At 37.0% G+C, this 19853-nt stretch overlaps 1 protein-coding gene across 2 annotated transcripts in view; it reads right to left on the reverse strand.

The window, feature by feature from the left end:
• NDFIP2 (Nedd4 family interacting protein 2) overlaps positions 1 to 19853 on the reverse strand; it is a 45223-nt gene that overhangs the window by 12955 nt on the left and 12415 nt on the right. Inside the window, exons 2-5 of one of the 2 annotated variants that reach the window (XM_065678073.1) lie at positions 14891 to 15050; positions 13246 to 13373; positions 9842 to 9901; positions 6401 to 6488 (exon numbers count right to left, since the gene is read on the reverse strand). In XM_065678073.1, coding sequence (XP_065534145.1) covers positions 6401 to 6488; positions 9842 to 9901; positions 13246 to 13373; positions 14891 to 15050 — 436 coding nt within the window. The remainder of the gene's footprint in view (positions 1 to 6400; positions 6489 to 9841; positions 9902 to 13245; positions 13374 to 14890; positions 15051 to 19853) is intronic. The other variant, XM_065678074.1, reaches the window with a different exon arrangement.

A 19853-nucleotide genomic window follows, 5' to 3' on the forward strand; every position in this document is an offset into this window, starting at 1 on the left:
TTCAGATACTGGAAGGCTGCTATGAGGTCTCCATGCAGCCTTCTCTTCTCCAGGCTGAACAGACCCAACTTTTTCAGCCTCTCTTCATATGGGAGGTGCTCCAGTCCCCTGATCATCCTCATGGCCTCCTCTGGACTTGTTCCAACAGTTCCATGTCCTTTTTATGTTGAGGACACCAGAACTGCACACAATACTCCAGGTGAGGTCTCACAAGAGCAGAGTAGAGGGGCAGGATCACCTCCTTCGACCTGCTGGTCACACTCCTTTTGATGCAGCCAAGGATACGGTTGGCTTTCTGGGCTGCGAGAGCACACTGCTGGCTCATGTTCAGGTTCTCATCAACCAGCACCCCCAAGTCCTTCTCCGCAGGGCCGCTCTGAATCTCTTCTCTGCCCAACCTGTAGCTGTGCCTGGGATTGCTTCAACCCAGGTGCAGGACCTTGCACTTGTCCTGGTTAAACTTCATAAGGTTGGCATCAGCTCACCTCACAAGCGTGTCAAGGTCCCTCTGCATGGCATCCCTTCCCTCCAGCGTATCAACTGAACCACACAGCTTGGTGTCATCGGCAAACTTGCTGAGGGCGTACACAATCTCACTGCCCATGTCACTAACAAAGATGTTGGAACAAGACTGGTCCCAACACCAATTCTTGTTTAAAATAAAAAAGCATTGTTAACCTCCGTGTGACCATCTTCTCCGTGCAGCCGGGTTCTGTGTTCATCTTCTGGAGCCCTACTGCAAGACTAACCACTCTGCGACAACAATCATTTCCTATGACAGAGATCGCTAGCACTTAGATTCATACTTCAGCCCAACTTTCAACTACTGTCCTCTTTTCTTTCATAAGGTTCACACATTTAGATTAAACTCACACTGACTGCCACTGGCATCATGATTTCGGTATCTTTCTTTGCTACTCTAACACCATACAGACAAGTGGTACTGAAAAACTTAAGATTTTTGAATTTATACATTCCTGAAGACAGGAAGAGGAGAAAGTAGGTCTATATTAAGGTAATTCACATAAAGAGAACATAACCACTAGAGTTATTGCCTTGTAACAACATAACGCAATGAAAAACAGATAAGAAGTTGCTTTTTGGGAGAAGGAGGGTTAGACTAAAGGCCTTTTTTAATAAAAAGTCTTCCCGATAGCCAATATAGCACTCGCAACAACTACACTGTTCTTGTATTTATATTTTGCAGTAAGATAATCCCAGCCAAAATACAAAGCACGGGATGTTCTAAACCCAATATGCAAAATGAGGCCATCCATCAGCTATATCCACAGCAAAAGCCCTCTTTGAAGGGGCAGTAGTCAGCACTGGATTTTACATATCAAAAATTAAAGTTAGAAATCAGAAGTCTTTTGTCTATCAGCAATTCCAAAGAAGGTGGAGTAAAATAATTCAACTTAGTTTTACCAGACAAGCCATTGCCATTCTTCATTTTCAAATAACTGCAGAGGCAAGGCAAAGATTATGTAGAAAGTTGTACTTAGTCATTAATAATTTATTAATCCATGCTTGCTTTTTGTCAGTGCTCATTTAGTTGCAAAGCAATATAGACACATCCTTTCATTACACTCCCACAATTTACAGTAAACAAAAAACCCTTAGTTTGTCAAGTTATTAAGCAATCTTGTGTAAGGTTTTAAGTAATACATATTGCAATATATCAGAAGATGTAACAATAATGACAAGCATACTGAAACAAATCTGTTTTCCTCAATTGCTGCTGCACTTCATTTGCTGATTTGTTTTACTTAGCTTTCCACAGCTACACATTAATCACCTGTCTTAAGTTTATATCTAGTATCGTGAAAAGAAGCCAGTAAAACTGGTCTGAAGATTAAGGTTGGTTCCAAATTTTAACAGTGGCTGTGATAAGCTTATAATGGTAACTATATATATATATATATATATATATATATAAAAAGCAACCACGGTAAGTTATATCCTTTATTCACCAATTTGCTTGTCCAATGACTTACTATTTTAATATACACCGAACACCAAAGAGCTTAGTATTTCCTACCTGGCCTAGGTTTACTAAGCACATGGCAATAAACTAAAACTTACACGTCTTCATGCATCACTAGAAATTATTCTTTCCATTCCTTCAAAGAATTTACTCCATTTTTAAACTGGTACACATTTTTTGCTCCTTCCTGAAGAGCTCACCTTAAGTCTGAAGATGATCACTAGAAGCGTTTGCTATCAACTTCCAACAATTACTTTTCTTTTTTCTACTCTGTGATAAATGTTCAAAAACTTCCCTAGGCAATTTATATCTCCTGCTCCATTACCCTTGGTTGCAACTTATTCTGAATGCCCATCTAGAAGCTTCCTTGTTCCAATTATTTTGCATTATATTCAATATGTACAGAGCAACCATGCAAGTAAATTTTTTTCTACATTAAGAAATAAGTGATTGTGTACAAAAGTCAGCCAGGCACCTCTAATTACCAAAAAGAAAAAAGCATGCCCAAACCAGCTCCTTCATCTCCTACCACCATTCGCAATTTCAGTCAAATTACTCACCCTCCCCTTCTCCTACACGACTGAGGGAAACATGCATAACATTTGTGATGTGGATATACAGCAGTCAGGTTTCCTACATCCACAAGGAGGACCCCTCACCAGAAATTTAGACCGTGCTTACCACTCCCGGGGAAGCATACAACCGAGGCTGTGTTAACCCTGAGCCTGCGCTACAACTCAGTCTTCCAACTTGTGCTTGAAACCCCCTAAGTCGATATCCTAACTTGTGTGCAGTTTACTGACTGTTTGAAGCATCTTACAGCTTTGAAAACTGTATGAACATTGATTTATGAAATTTTGGTATGGCTATTATATGTTCTAATACAGCATCTAGGATAGTATGTACATTTTTTTCCACATCATGAGATTTATTGGTGAGCGTTGCATACGGTGTTTAAATTGTCCAGATGTTGTTCGGAAAGAACAAATCAGATCTCTGTATGGTAACATAAACTTTGGCTGTATCATCAAGCACTTTTCTCCACTTCTTCCTCCTTATTAACCTATCTATGAGGTTCAAATTAATATCCATTATTTCCATGTTGTAAGGACAACCCAAAACTCCTTTCCATGGCTTCAGAGAATCCGGATGAGGCCTGTAATTCCTTCTGGGGCCCACAGGTGAAAAAACTGGTTGATATTTCTCAAGCTCTCCTTATGTTTAAGGGAAAACCATATAAGCCTTTTATCACTACAGAGAAAACCTCCTTCACACAACGAACCAGGATGAGACAATCGACTCAAAAGACTTCCACTACAGACAGATTCAGCATGAAAATCAAACCCTTTAAGTCATGAATTACTTGCTTTATCACAATTATAGCTGTGTTCAAAATGAAGAAAAAGCACAGAATTTCCTCCTTTTTGTTGTGCATATCAACCAAAAAATCATTCTGAGAAACTCACTTATTAACAAATTCCTCTGACATTCTGGAAAGAGTCTACAATGCTGTATAAAGCACAGCAGAGTTAAACATACGTAATATAAAAAAAAACATATTAAGTTGTCTAATAGCAATATTTGCTGCATTTCACAGTCAATGCAAAATTAATATAGTCACTAATATATTAACTAATGAATATATCCATTTACCTCTAAATCAGAAATGGACAAGCACCAGCCCTGACTATTACAGAGCAGATTCTTTGCTCATCAACATAATCACCGATTTCATGAGCAACAACAATTTCTTAAATATGTGATTTTACCATACATAAGAAATAAAATAGGTTGTTTTCTAATCTTTTAAAAAGTTTCTGAATCAAATGCTAAAGGAAAAACTCCACTTGTTCATGTGAAGGCCTTTTATTCTTTATATTGGCTCATTCTATTTAGTTATGCTCAACAGAACAGTACTTTATAACTTAGATTGGAAACAGGTTTGTAACTCATGCATGCAGCCCCTAATGCAAACAAAACCCCCAAACAAACAAATGTGGCCACTAGATGGCCTCAAGACAGCAATTTCATGCAAGTTGGGCATCTACCACTAGATGGTAGCTACATACCACGAGTTGATTGCAACAGACTCAGAGAATGGTTTGGGTTAGAAAGGACCTTACAGATCGTTTAGTTCCAACACCCCTGCCATTGGCAGGGACACCTCCCACTATACCAAGCTGCAACATACAGGTAAGCTCAGCAAAAAGTTTCATTTTATTGTACTTCAACTGAATGAAATGTAATTAAAAAATGCTAACTTCACTACGTTACATTTAAAACAAAGGCAGCCTGCCCCTGCCAGCCCTACCCCCAAAATCTTTCTACCAATGCTGTACGTAACAGTCACTCACTGGAGAAGGTGAGAGAGCACATCTGGAACAAGTCATTCATTCCATGCTTTTCTCACTAGACAACAGTTTCTGACACTGTTCTGCATTTTAACTAAGGGAGCTTACTCTAGGCTATCTGCAACGTGCCACTTCTACTTGCAGCATTTAAACATATCCTACCATGAAAAAGCAACCCAAAAGACAGCCATACCGTAAACTTCATTTTAATTCTTGCTCTCTTAATTCTACATACATCAACTTAACAAAGGCTTTTATCTCCTTATTAGAGGAGGAGATCTGCTTTATTAGAGGGACAGGAATACATCACCCATTACTTACAATCTACCCTCGTGAAGTTAAGCTCATTTTTCAGTTAGTTGTCAAGTTTCCCTATGAAAAGCTACTAAAAATTAATAGTACAGCTAAGTGCTCAGGGTTTTTGTGAACTCATACCATGAACACAAACAAGTAAACTTTCTCAATTTCCGTATGTAACCTGCATCCACAACAGCCAACACAGATCCTAATTACACGTAACACCTGCATAAGTATCTTACAATGTGTAAGCACTCATTTTATACATTTCATTCATAGGCAAGCAAAGTTTGCAGTAACAATTCCAGAATAATCAAAAAATATGATCTACGAAGTATTTTGTTAAATGTGTAAAAGCAATGCTCTGTGCAGTCTCAGCTAAACAGCTATTTGAAGAGAAAGTTATCAGTTTATCCAAGTAAATACCTGCACTCTTGAAGGTGGACACAATGTTTCTGGCACACAGTTTTGGAAAACTGATTTTATGAACTTAAAACACTTTACAGCCAACAACGCACTTGACCTCCAAGCACAGTGCTAATGAAAGCCTGAACCAGGATTTAAAAGCAAGAACAAGTTTAGACAATGCAGAACCTAAATAGGTTAAACACAAAAAGTTACAGCACTTAGGGAAGGTGAAAAAAAGGGAAAAAGAAATGAAGCCATACCTGCCTTTGACACAAGAATATATACAATTTCTATGGTCCAACTACAGAAAGAGGTCAAACTGCAAAACTCATTTGTTACCCTATACATGTATTTATGTATCTGTTATGAGACATAGACACATATTTTTATCCAAGGATGCAAACACCTGTTGTCCCAGTACATCATAGGCCAATATGAAAAAAGCATTCTGCTAAAGTTCTCTAACCTGCACCTGTAACAGTTAAATAAAGAGGCTGTGAGAGACAATAAAGAAGGAAGGCAAGATCTATGTTGAAGGACATAAAGGAGATTTCAGTGGATCTCATTCAGCTTTCATTCTGAAGAATACTTAAAAGCTGCATCCCTGACACCATCCCTGGCTTCCATCCAGGTAGCCAAACACATTTGTTTCAGAAAGGGAAAATATCCTCAGAAATTAGGAAGAAATAAGCAATTAGCAAAACAGAAGCAGCTGCTTTCTAGAAGCAACTTATAGTGGCTAAATTTAACTTTGCTCAATGCAGTACATAACTTACAAAACATGCACAGTGCACACACAGCACCTGAAGAAGTGTTATATGTAGTGCTGGTTGTAATCGGACATTACCAAAGACATTTTCATATGACAGTGGTTAGCTCAACCTGAAAATGAGCATGGCTGGATTTGTTCCAAAAATCCACCCACAACTATTTAATTCTCTACACTAGCATCAGCAACTTTATACAGCACATGTTATCTCTTTTTTTTTTTCCCACTCAAAAAAAAACCAAAAAAACAATTGTCAGATTTCTGTGATCCAGCCTTTAATTCAAGTTGGTAGTTCAACTAGAAGATGCAAGAACTCCTCAATTCATGGGTAACAGTGCAGCCTTGCTATGCCTCAAAGCTTATATGATTTTACTTTGTTCACTTATCTGTGGCAGATACCACAGGAAAAAAGTGCAATATATTTGCTAAATCTAGAACAGGAAGCATTTATATCTGTGTACAGGGGGGAAAAAAAAAATCCATTCATTACAGTACATTAATGCAATTTATCACAGCTATCTTTCATATGCCATAGAAAAAAAGGTACAATTAAGATATACCTCCGTAGGTCTGGGATACAAGATAACTTACTGAAAAATGCCAACATGAAGATGCCATCATTGCCCACTCTAAGCTGATCTGCATCACTGAAATCATCCCGCGGTGGATACTCTTCTTCCTGGATTTACAGGTTAGTGATAATTTAGTGAAAAGTTTATTTTAGAATAACTATCTGTAGGATTAAAGTATTAATTATGTTTCTAAAGCTAAAAGAAGAAAACTGTCATTTCTGTAACATGTCTACATCAAGGAAGTTTAAAGGAAAAATAATTCGTATTGATAAAACAAGTCTTATTTGTTGTTTATATTATCAGAGCCAAATTTTTCTGTATATGTTTCTGTAGAAGATATGTACATATTGCCTATTCATTTTCAAATTAAGCTAGAAATTATTTCATATGAGCACTCTGACAATCAAAACCAAAAGAAACCTCTTCTTACTGTAGCTATCTTTACATGCAGCCAAACTATTAAATTTTTTTTGGAAGTCATTGCATAGGACGTTCTATTTTTTTTTCCTGCCAGAAAAGTCTTCTAATGTTTCCTAAAATATAGACTAAGGCTAGAATCTTAAAATAAACTGCTGATGCAACCGCACTGCACCAACCAATTTGACTATCCTATAACCCACAGAAAAAAAAACAACCATATGCAAACAAAAGAAAACCTCTAGGGACACTAGAGGGCGCAAAAAGATTGAAAGCATTTAAAAGGCTTCTAAAGTACTGGGCACTTTGTGAGTTTAGGTCAAACAAAAGCAAAGAAAGACGTCAAGTCAAAACGATCCAAAGATTTCACCCATTGCGTCAAAATACTAGATCTTAAAATACTGAAAGTATGAGGGGCTTATGCTTCTCAGTACTTGATTTTTCAAAAGAACTTGGCAGATCTTAGGTATGCAGTTACATGCGTAACTAAAAGATTGCTGCAACTGTAGACTGGCAAATGTAAAGGTTTTCATGATGATAGCACCTACTAAAGAGAGCCTGATGGAAACTGTAAAACCAGTGAAACACACCATTTTTACGCTTAAATGAAGAACATCAAAACAATGTAGGACAATACAAGTTAAGTAATACTGTCAGTAGCAGCAGTAATCTGGTCTTTAAAACAAACAAAAAAAAAAAACCAAAAAAAAAACCCCCAACCAAAAAAAAAAAACCAACCACCAAAACCACCAACCCCCCCCCCTTAAAAAACCAAAACAACAAACCTTGAGTAACATTCCTGAGTAACATTCTTTTCCTATTTTTCTCCAATAAATCATAATGTATAAGAATTAAGAGAAGAAATTACATATTAATAAAAATCAAATCAAGGGAAATCAGTTCAAGTGAGATTTATCTAGTTATTTTACCCATCACAAACAATTACTACTGAAAAGATGTAATTCTGATTTTAACACATTATTTAGTCACTATGGCAAATGTTATCATAGGATCGTAGAAGGGTAATGATTGGAAAGGACCTTAAGATCATCTTTTTCCAACCCCCCTGCCATGGGCAGAGACACCTTGTATATTAAGCTCATAACTAAAAGGGCATTAAGGAGTCACAGAGATCTAAAGCTCTGTCGTATAACTGACATGTTCACCTTTGTCAACACAGCAAAATAATTTACCAGGGTATAGGAATTACGTTAGAGCTGTACCAACTCAAGGCAGCCAACTTTGTAACATGCTGTGAAATTTCAGCTGTGCTCTTATTTCAGACTAATTAGCCAAGACTCTGTACTGGATAACTTACTCTAAAAATGCTGCTATTAACATACACAATTCCAAGGAAAGCACAAAAAGCTAGCTGAACAACAATCTTGAGGGGCTATAATTCAACTCTACAGAATTCCAGATGTCCCTAAATGGTCATCTTAAGTGACTTTGAAAGCATTAGTTTATTTAATCAAACACCGCTGCAGCTACAAGACAGGGGGCAGGAAGAGGGGGCAGAAGAAAGGGGGAGCTGAATACGCATTAAATAAAAAGCTGCATTTTAATGTGCTTCTCTCTAAAATATGTCACAAACATTCCTTTTTCCAAGTCAGGACAACAAAAAACATATTGAATTTTAACTTCAGAAGGTCTGTGAAAACCCATAACTCCATTTAAAATAATTTTTGGATCTTTTTTAAACTGCTAACTACTGAACTGTTCATACTGGCATTTCCAAACCAATTAGTGAATTATGCTCTATGCAAAATGTTGCTTCAGAAAAGCTTAAGTACAATAACAAGCTTAGCAGGTTTCTCTATATGCACAGGTTTCTTTAAGGCTTACACATGTGAGGAACACAGGTCAATGTACGTCCCACAGACATGAGAGCAGACATTTGCAAGTAGGCACTAGTGTAGTAAGTGTGAGCAAGTTGTAATTTATCACAGTCCATGTCAAAAGGAAATTGTATTAAACTGAGTTCAATTTACTGTCACCAAAAATTGGCATATGAAAAGTATCATAAATTGTTTCCTGCGCTTAAATCCTGTTCAACCTCTATCGATATGATTTAGTATTATGCAGTTTTATGATAAGTCCTGTAGATGGAAGACACTAACTGGCCACTGCTCAAGCCCCTCTAATACTGCCTGTCTTTCAGTGCTCTCATATGATCTAGCTGGTGTCAACTGCCCCAGTCTTTCTTCAAAATGTAATTGTTTGCCACCATTCCTATAGGAAAACAGGCAGTGAAGAATGACTGTCCTCTCTGCTGATGCTCAGAACTAAATGCAATTCCACAGTAATAATTTAATTAGGGCCATTTTTATCAATTATAATAATTATATATTTATATTTCTTTTTAATTAGAAGAATGTCATATAACAAAACACACAAATTCATAAAATACATAATATTGTTTCAGTATCTCATATTGATTTTTCACAAATCGAGCCAGGTTAAGGATCATAGACAGTATTTCTAATTTGTTAAATGTGCTGAGATCTGTATAAACAGAAAACTTGCTGTTTCTTGCTGTTTCTATGACCAGAGAAAGATCTGAACAGGAAAATACATTATCAACATAAATGGCATGTCACACAGAGTAACTGCTCTAAGGAAAAGAACATCAAATGAAACACATCATCTCCTGAAGTCAAACCTATTAACTCTTCTGAAACTATAGTGCTCTCTCTGTAGTATTCTGAAAAAAGAGGACTCTCCCTCAAACGCTTTTTAACTTCTTTCAAATTGAAACCTAGCATGGTGTACAGTGAGACAAAACTACTTTTAATTAAGTAAAGAACCCAAGTTTTCAGGAACCCCTTGGATAACTAGACTGACATAACTCTTTTCAATGGAGTGGATTTACAGAGAAAAACTTGTGAAGAAAGGGTCAAATTACTCAATAAACCCCATTAAGCATACAAAACAATATAGAGTTAATAGTGGTGGGGGAAAGGCACAATAAACCCCAGAAGCACTTGTTTGCCAGCAGGAAAATTCATAGTTAAAGTCTAAACTAGAGAGAACTATACCATACCTCTGGACGACTGAGGAATATTTCATCAAACAGACTCCTAGACTCCCTAAACTGGGCGTGCTAAGCATGTAAAAACAGAAAAACGTAAGACAAATGCAACTGAAAAGCATTAAGTAAAAGCCATCCATTGCAACATATAAACAAGTCATTTAAATGTTAGCAATACTTTTGCCCATGTTAATCGACCTTTCAAAATTGACCTTGAGAATTTGAAGGAAAACACCGAAAGCCAAGGTAACTAACTGATGACATAAGACTGCTACAATTTCTTTGATGCACTGAGCTGTCTGGGAGCGTTTGAAATAAATGATTATATACAACCTATTCTTGTAAGACAAGCTACACAAAGAACTACAAAAACAAGTACTAAAAGTATCAGTAAATGTTAAGTTTAGATTGTTCATACAATCTGTAATGAAGGGCTTATGATGAAGTCTTTAATATGATCACATTGATGCTTTTTAAGATCCCTACTTGATTCAGGAGAAAAAAAAATGAAGGCTGTTTATTAAATGTCTCCCTTTTTATACCATTTTCCTCTCTTTCGCTCAATGAGGTTTTTGCCTTCTTCACTGCACACTTTGGATTATACCTTGAAACAATTATCAACTTCATGTATTACTCAAGGTAACATAAGGACAATTAACCTTTTCCAACTGTTCACATTATTGTAGTGAAGAGGTAAGCACAGCAGAGTTCACATTCTTAAGATTACTGGTTTCATGAGACTGAAAATAAAAACTGAAAAATTATCTTATAACCTTTATGTTTTGCAATGTAGGTAACATACAAGTCAGATACTGTCTGCAGCTGTCACTGCTTGTGATCTCCATGACAATGAAAGTGAGAAAACAATCAACTACATACCAGTAGTGCAAAGTTTAAGTCACTTAACTGTTCCCCCACAGGTATTCAGAGATAAGGATCAAAATCCTTCTGCTCAAGATGGCAAACCACCACTCTAACCATAATGCAACCCTTTTTTTAATCCAGTCATCTGCCAGATGAAGACAGTCTTATCACACAGCCTTAAAGCACCCTAGTGTAAATCCATCAGAGGAATTAAATAAGGCAGGGATTTTATGGCAGCATCATGTGGTAAGGTAATTAAAATGGCATTAATTAAAACTATACTGGCACATAATTTTAATATCATTTATAAAACTGGAACTCAACTTCAGCGTTTCTTTTTTCCCAAATCTCAGCTTTACAATCTTAATGCTATTTCTTTACTACAGTTTGTGTGTGTGCATCCATGTGCTTAAAAACAAACAAAAAAACAACAGCAACAACAACAAAAAAAATCCACAGAAGCAAACTGAGCAGAAACTCTCAAACTTGAGATCTTTAGCTGCCAGCAGGATGTGGCTGTTCGGTATACTGAGTGGCCTTCTGATAGTAACTTAGTACTGCCATAAGTCTGTAACTTCTTAGCCAATCTCTGCTTTGGGGGAATGATGGTGTGTTCCTACTGATTTTTCTCAAGTGAGCAAAATCCTTGTGCTGTCAGCACCTAGTACCTGATTGGCAAGTTCTACCATATGCTTTGGAAAAGCAGACTATAAAAAAGTTTATTTCTCACTTTGTCACCATATTCAACTCTATTACCACTTAACTCCACACTCCTCTCCTTCTCTGAATCTCTTTTTCTCACACACCAGTTTCAGCTCCTTTCCCAGTAAGTAACCCATTTTGTCCCCACTTGGGTTTCTTTCTCCACCAGTCGCAGTCCCCTCCCTCCCGCTTCCCATTTAAACCTCTGTGTACTCCCTCAGTAACACTGCTCTCCATTCACCTTTGTCTCTTCTTATTTTGACTTACACCCATCCTCTCTGACCTCTGCATTCACTCTGAGCCAGTTACCTTCTTGTGCAACCAAATCCAGACTGTCTTCCCACAGCACATAAACTGTAGAGGTTCAGAGTTACTGTCCTTTTTTGTTTTGTTTTGGCTTTTTTTAATTGTCCTTGATTTTGGTTTTCCCTGCGAAATTCAATTCAAGGAAGACTGCTTGCATGTCTGAGATTTCCATCTCATAGGGTTCTAGATGCACAAAGTTTAAAGCAACAAGAATCTTGCGAGGGAGTTGTACATGACCTGTCTGAAGCGTCACAGGACTGGTAATGGTACCCTAAAAGTTAAGGTTTAGGTTGCTACGTTCCAAGAAAGTTTCAAGGTTTATCATTTCAGGTTAAGTGTTCCATTCAGCAGGGTTTTTTTTGTATGATAAGCAGTAAAGACAGACTACACAGAACCTATGCTCCTGTTAAAGCAGTTAAAAGGTTACATTTGTGTATCATCACCTCATAGCAGAAACTTGGCAAGTAACCATTTAAATGTCTCTGGTTCCCTACTGCATTTAGTAAACACATTTGCCTTCACTGGCCGTGATACACAAATCCAATTTAACTTTAGCTGCGCATACCTTACAGTGAGTGCTGTGCACTGTGATTATTGCACAGCAGCCAAGGAAGGAACAGCCTCCCGCTGAATGAGCAGAATTTTTTTCCACAGTCACAAGCACACTGTAATCAATAAGATTTTAAATGCATCTCAAATGCAGTCATCACGTTTGATCTCAAGGTGCAGAATTTTGGTGAAAGCACTGGATGCCTAATTTGGGTGTAGCATATTATATCCAGTACTACCAAACAGCGGGATTTCCATATTCCAAAATTTGGGAGAAAAAAGGGAAGAACTTTGCCTACAGAGCTAACGTTTGCCACTAATTGCAATACCAATTTTCTATTTTGAAGACTGTATTCATTATAACGTTAATTCTTATAAAACTATAAACACTGAATATATACCTATTACTTAATTTAGTGTTTAGCATAATTCATAGTGTGTGAGGGGGAGTTGTGTTGGGTTTTTTTAAGTACTTGGAACATTTGTCTGAATTTCAGTGTCTATGCCTTCATGGATCCTTTTAAAAAGATACACATTATCTGGGGCTTTGCCCCTTCCAGACTGTTATAATTCTCCTTCCTTTCTAATTTGGGGTGGGTTTGGTTTGTGGAGGGGTTTTTGTGTTTGTTTTTGTTTGGTTGGTTTGGGTTTGGTTTTTTTAACATCTGAAACCCTAAATATGAACAATAAGTCAACAAAGTAACATTAGCAATGACTACTTAAATAAAAGATGGCAAAATACTGGACAAACTATTAAAACCGGGGAAAAATTTGGCTTTTAAAGCTGTTTAGACAGCAGCTATGCCTCAGAAAGGAGTGAAACTATACACTTTTCATAACACTTTACAACTAACTTGCACTATCTATACAAAACTTCAGCATCCAAAACATTTAAATCACCAGCCCACTATTATTTCAATAACTAGGTTATTTGTTAGAAATAGATTAGCCTAATGTTTCACAAAACTGAAATAAAGCAGAACTTTATCACTTACTCGCTGGGCAACTTCTGCTGCAGCAGCAGCCATTGCTGCAGCTTTGGCCTTCTCTGCTTCATCGTAAGTAGGAAGAGAGGTAGCTACACTGTATGGAGGTGGTACAGGATAAAATTCATTGTGTGTTTCTGTTCAAAATAAAGAAGTAATGCATTTTTAAGCCAGAAAGATGTCAAGAATATTAAATTTTATATACACATAATTACTGAGCTTTAACAAATTTTTTTTTTCAACAGAGGCTAAAATTGAGATTTTTATTTCAAGTTCCTGTAAATTAAAAAAAACCCAAAACTTTAATGAAATAAAATAGTGAATGGTTTTATGGTGCTTTTAGTTGCTTTTAGTTGCTAGGTTAAGGCAGAAACCTTAACCTAGATGCTGCAAGGAGCCAACAAATTTATGGAAAAAAGAAATCATATTATCTGAGTTATATTCCTAGGCATTCCAACCAACAGCTTTTTACCAAATCATACAAAAGACATGCACAGAAATATCCTAGAAAATACTTTTGTCAACATCAGCTAGTTACTTAAGTCCAGTAATAATCATGTTGTATAAAAATGGCTTTGTTAGTAACTTGAATTCTGTGAAAATAAATTTTTCCAAGATTTCAATTTCACCATACTCTTTTAGAAAAGTTCCTTTTATCAAAATGGACCACAGAATTCATTCTTAGATATTGAAATAGGAGAACATCATCATAGAGAATAGAATTATTAACAAAATATAAAAACTATTTAAAATACACCTTGAGCTTTGTCCTACAGCTAGCGGTAGTTTGTAACAAGAATGCTTACATGATAAAGATATGTCAGCAGAGGTCACTTGGTAAAAGATTCGTCAGCACACCAACACAAGGACATTATACAGAGAGACAGTTCTGCATAGCTATGCTTTAAACTTGCAAACACTGTCTCAAAGACCAGGGATAGGAAATTGCTTCTTTAGTCAACATGAAAAAAATTAGGTTGGCGATTACTTCTAAAATATTTATCTGGCACATGGGAGAGGCAAATTCAAGCAATTTTCCTGAACAGGGACTTAGATGTTGCCTGCTGTAAAGTCTCAGCCTCATGACAAAGGAAGCAGTGAATAAATGGAGAAAAACTGTTACTCATTTTCCACAAGAAGTTTTATCAAGAGCCTTTAAAGCAAAATGAATCTTTTCATTGCAATATTTTCAACAACCAATGTGTCCTGGGTTTACCAGTAGCCATGTACCTGTGTTTACCAGTACCATGGCACACACATAAGAAGTGTGAGTTTTGACAATTCAGTGCTTTGCTGGTTTGGGGTTTTGATGATAATTGCTACTGAGGTCTAATAATGGACCACTAATCAAAAGATGTAGATTAAATGTGGGACTGAGCTACTCACAGACTTAAATAAAACCTATTACATTAATTAATGAACATCCATTTAGCCTACTAATTTGGAACAATCACCATAATTTAGTAGTGTGCTTCTTTTGAAATAACCAGACAAAGGACTGTACATGAAAGCAGAGCTTTTTGCTGCAAGTGTGTGCATATAGGGAAAAAAAGAAAACATCCCACCAAAAACCATACCGCAGCATCGTACCACTTTGAACCAATCTCTGATTCATACACACTCCTCCCTGATGACCTGCTATGTAAAAAAATACCTGAGGTTGCAGCTGCTTCTACAGCTATGCTACAGTACGGTGGAGGGGAAGTATCTGCTTCAGATAAGGCTGCTGTCTGGGGTGTCTGCGCAGTCTCTGTTGTAGACGTGGATGGCTGCTCAGCTGCTGAAGGCTCTGGGGGGTCATCCTCATTGTGAAGCTTAGAAGAAAAACACACAAATTTCAGACATATTCAGGGAATACTTTCCATGACAACCCAGTATGTGCAGAAACATCTTCAAAAGGAGAGAAGCTTACTCTTCAAAAAACAAACATTTACAAAACAGCAGGTGACTACTTTAAGTAGTCCAGTTAAATCCCTTAAAGCAAACAACTAGAGATTATCTTAACTGACTTTCCCACCTCCCTTCCCACTTCCACCCCCAAACTAAGTATCTTCTCACCAGTGATTTCACAGAGTCCTCAAAATCTGGGGGGTTTAATGTTTACTGCATGGAAAAATGCTGCCTATAAAATACTTTCTATTATGTTAATATTTTAACACCACTGCATTTTTTTCTAAAAAATGTTCATAAAATGTGTATTGATGTTGCCTGCTGTTAAGGCTCCAACACCCCAAAGAAAAGTCACAACCTCATGACAAAGGAAGCAGTGAATAAATGGTGAGGAAAAAAAAAAAAAAGACTCCTGTTACTCATTTGCCCCAAGAAGTTTTACCAAGAACCTTTAAAGCAAAATGAATAACGAAAAATTACGGATAACAGCAAGAATTTCATGCATAGAAGACATTTCAACAGTAGGCAGGTAAATTAAAAAGATAGTACAAGAAAACAGAAAATGCTTCAAAGGAAGTTAGCAATAGAACAACTTTATGTAATTTTCATATGGCTTCTACAACACTCACCTCTTTAAGTGTGTCAAATTAGACTGAGTAATAAAGCTACTCGCTAAAGCATTTCATTTTTTGTCTTTTTCAGGACTCCCTCCAAACACAGTATTCAAAGAACTACAGTTTAAAGATTAAAGGGTTTATCTCTAAACTATGCATATATGCACACACATATGTATGCATATATATACACACAAGCACAATACACACACACATATTATTAAGATGTTACCTTCAGTGGAAGTGATAGGGGCTATTGAGGAGTTCTGGGTACTGAGCAATCAGGTCATGTAACGGCTAATCAGTAATCCAGAAGAAATAGTGACATGAGAAATATGAATAGCCATTTAGAGCAGTTAAGGCCAAAGAACACAAAACCACTTCAAAATAACCTAATATATTTAGGGACACAGAGAGCAAGTCACAATACAAAACACTAAAAAGGCTGAGGTCAGAAAAACAACTTTAGAGCTATCAATGTTATGGTTCTAAATTAAGTACAATCATGCACAAGAAAATATCTAGCATTGCAAGGGATGTGGCCAAAATCAAACCACTTTCAAATAAAACTGTCAACTGAGTAGCAAAGAGACAGATAGCAGAACATTGCTGCTGTACTTGTACACTAATGGCTGGTAAACCCACCCTCATCTGGGATGTGTGTGCTGCTTTGGCAAACCCACCACAGTGAGCTGGTCTATGAGTACGGGAAGTAAAGCCTAGTTAATGGATTTCTGTCTGTTAACTCCATTCTTCCTCTCCTTCTGCCTTCACTTCAATCACTGCAACATTTTTTCCCTTCCAAGCCGTAGTAGCTGCTGTCAGTATCCTGAAGACACAGAGAGATCCACAGCACCCCATTGGTCAAAGAGCATATTTCTGCCCAAAACCCACTTTGCCATTACAGAGGAAATTAATTTTGTGCCTTCTACATGCTTTCTTGAAAGTTGCCTTTCTCCAAATTATCAGTAATTTCAGAACAGTTACAAATGATGGAGCTAACATGAGGATGGGAAAACTACATGCTTCTTGTCTTCGAAAACTAAGTTAACAAGTCATTTAAGGGTTATGGCAATTGCAATTAGGAAACAAAAATTCCATCCTCAGGGTTCCATACAAAAGAGTTCTGTTATGTCCTCTAGTACATCAAAGGGTCTTCATTTTGTAAACATAAATTTAAAGATAATATGAGTCATATTACCTTTATGTAATACTTGATCATATTTAGGGACCAAGCATCTCTATTTATCCTGTCTTTTACTATATAGACCTTCTGGAAATTCTGAAAGGCATCAAGGTTATCCTAATGCAGCAAGTTAAAAAATGTGACTTCTTAAAGAATACCCCATTGTAAAAATCACAAGAAATGGATTAAGCAGCTTTAGTGTTTACAGTTGGAGTAACACACACATAGTTCCATTAATATACACCAGCTTTTTAATAGTTCTCACTCAAGTGCCCTGCTGTCTACTCAAGGCAGCAATTTCAGCTCATCTTGAGGAAGTCCGCTAGGGTAAAAAGCAAACCAAAACAACAAAACCCCACAACCACAGCAAAACTTGCCCAGAGAACTGGAAATTGTGCCTGTGCCAGCAGGGTAGACAGTGGTGGTTATATCCTTCTGTCTTATGGCAACTCGGCCTTGTCTTCACAGGGCACTTATTTTCCTCTGAGCAGTCACCAGTGTGCTGGAAACCAGTTGGAATGCAACTACCTTTGAAACCTCCCCCTTCCCGTTTAATTTTGGCTTATACTGGCTGGTAAATTTAGAAGTTATTTTTAGAGACAGGGGAAGAAGCAGCCTGACACTCTGCACAGGTTTCATTGCCATAGAAACCAAGCTAAAAAACACTCAAAAGAGAATAGAAAACGTCTGTTTCAAGGAATTACTTATGCTATGTACATAAATGTTACCTGAAACAGCACTTAGGATACTATTTCTACATTTTAAATCTTATAATCCCCCCCCCCCCCCCCAATACTTACTGGTTTGCCCATTTTTTAAATTAAAGGACTAACAAGAGCTTGCAGTTTATCCTTCCAGCCCCCCACTGAACCATTACACAGCAGCAAGTAATACAGATGCTTTTGCCCAGATTACAGTCAAAACAACTGCCAGCACCTATTAAACTTGAAACAACCTTAAATTAGTGCCTTCCCCTGACCCACCCTCACATTTTAATAGCAGGACACAAAGACATCTTCTGCCTTCACATCTTACTCTGTGCTCAGGGTACCTGGCTAACTATATGGAGCTTTACAATTAAACAAACCCGGAACATTTCATTAACAGACACAGTACACTTAAACTGTTTATACAAGTATTTAAGTTCCTGCTCTCACAGCCCTCAAACTACAGCACATTCAGGCTCAAAAGTCGCGATGCTCATATTCAAGATTTATCTATGTTTGGACACTTCAAAGTTCAATCAAGGAGTGATGGCCCTCAGCCACCAATGACTCAAAATCTCATGGTAACTACTAAAGAGCGTACAGTAAAGAAAGAAATACTTTGTTTCCTTCATATGATTTCCACCCTGTATTATCTTCAGTTTCTTTCCAAGGACAAGCTCCATAAAACAAGGATTTACTTTCATTCCAGAAGTTAAAATAATGTCAGACCTTTTGGCACCAAAATATTGGGGAGACTACAGCTATATATATTTATTTTTATATATAGATATATATGAGAAATAAATTATTAATAATTTCTTTAAAGAAGTACTGCACCTCCTCCTGCAATTTATTTCCTTAAGTCTGTTATTTTGTTTGTGTAATTATTTCCAAAGTAATCAGATGCAATGCCTTAAACCAGCTGGTACCATACAAAGAATATGAACCACAGGAAAGTCCTTAGTACAGAAGCCTTTGCTGAGGGAACTGATGCAGATGCTTTTACTGTTTCAGCGTTTCAAAATGAGAACTTAAACTGGGTGGAAGATTTCATTCTCTACTTCACATTTTTCATTTACCTGCAGATAGTAATTTTGTCTGACCTAATTGTTCAAGAGTGGCAATAAAGGCAAGTTACTGAAATATGCCAATAAAAAAATAAAAAAAAAATCAGGGGAAAATGGCATAATAAGGCTTATGTCACCTGCACCATACATACACAAGGCTAGAACAATTTCTTCTGATATAAAGTGCATTAAGGCAGCACACGTTCTAGTCATAGTGTAACACAAAACAGTACTATTTGTGTTACCTCATTTTATGCACATTTCAAAAGCTGCTCTTTTCCCATTTCATGATTCACACAAATCAATACATTATAAAATCATTGCAACATAATTAATTTCAACAGCACATTGAAAGCATTTTAAAAGGCTTTCTTTATAAACATACACTATTTTCATGCTATTTATATAATTTCTTTAAGTGAAGCATGAAATTACGCAGCAGATACTGCCACATGGGGAAAAAACTCCAAACAACTAGCCAGCTTTCTTTCTCCGTTTCCTTTTATACGTTTATTACTAGTTCATCTTGATGATGCCTGACTTTTACATAAGCTTTTATGTAAGTTTTAGTAGTGACAGTCCTGCCTGGGGCTTCACGTAAATTACAAGTACTTTTAATGTGTCCTCCTTTCCAGCCTTTGCAATATTACTTTTCTCAAGAAGTTTGGCTCCTCCAGTTTTGACCTCATGCCGACCAGTTCATAGGTTCTTCCAAACAACATTAAAACAAATGCAATACATAGAAACTCTGTAATGTTGGACTTAATATCCTGCCTTGAGTAAAAGTGAGGAAGACAACTAAGTAGAACATGAAAGTTTAACCTTTGTATGCAAACCACTCAGTTGATACACTTCCTCCACAAAAAGCAATGCTCTGAGCAACTGAGGTTCATCATCTTCTTACTTTGTAGAAGTTACCACTTTGGTCTTCTACAGTCAGTTTTTGAGACTATGCCAAAAGGTCAACCAAAAATACCCACTTACTGTAGCTTCCAGTGCTGGAGGGACTGAAGACAGACTCATCTCAAGATTGCCAGTGCAAAAAGCATTCTAACATTTCTGCAGCAGATCTATGGCATCTTCCATACTGGTACAGGGGTATTTATTCCACAGAAATTCTATTGTTGTTAATTATCACAGGTTTAACCAATAG

Source organism: Lathamus discolor, chromosome 4 (assembly GCF_037157495.1).
Source record: "Lathamus discolor isolate bLatDis1 chromosome 4, bLatDis1.hap1, whole genome shotgun sequence".
NCBI classification, from domain to species: Eukaryota; Metazoa; Chordata; class Aves; order Psittaciformes; family Psittacidae; genus Lathamus; species Lathamus discolor.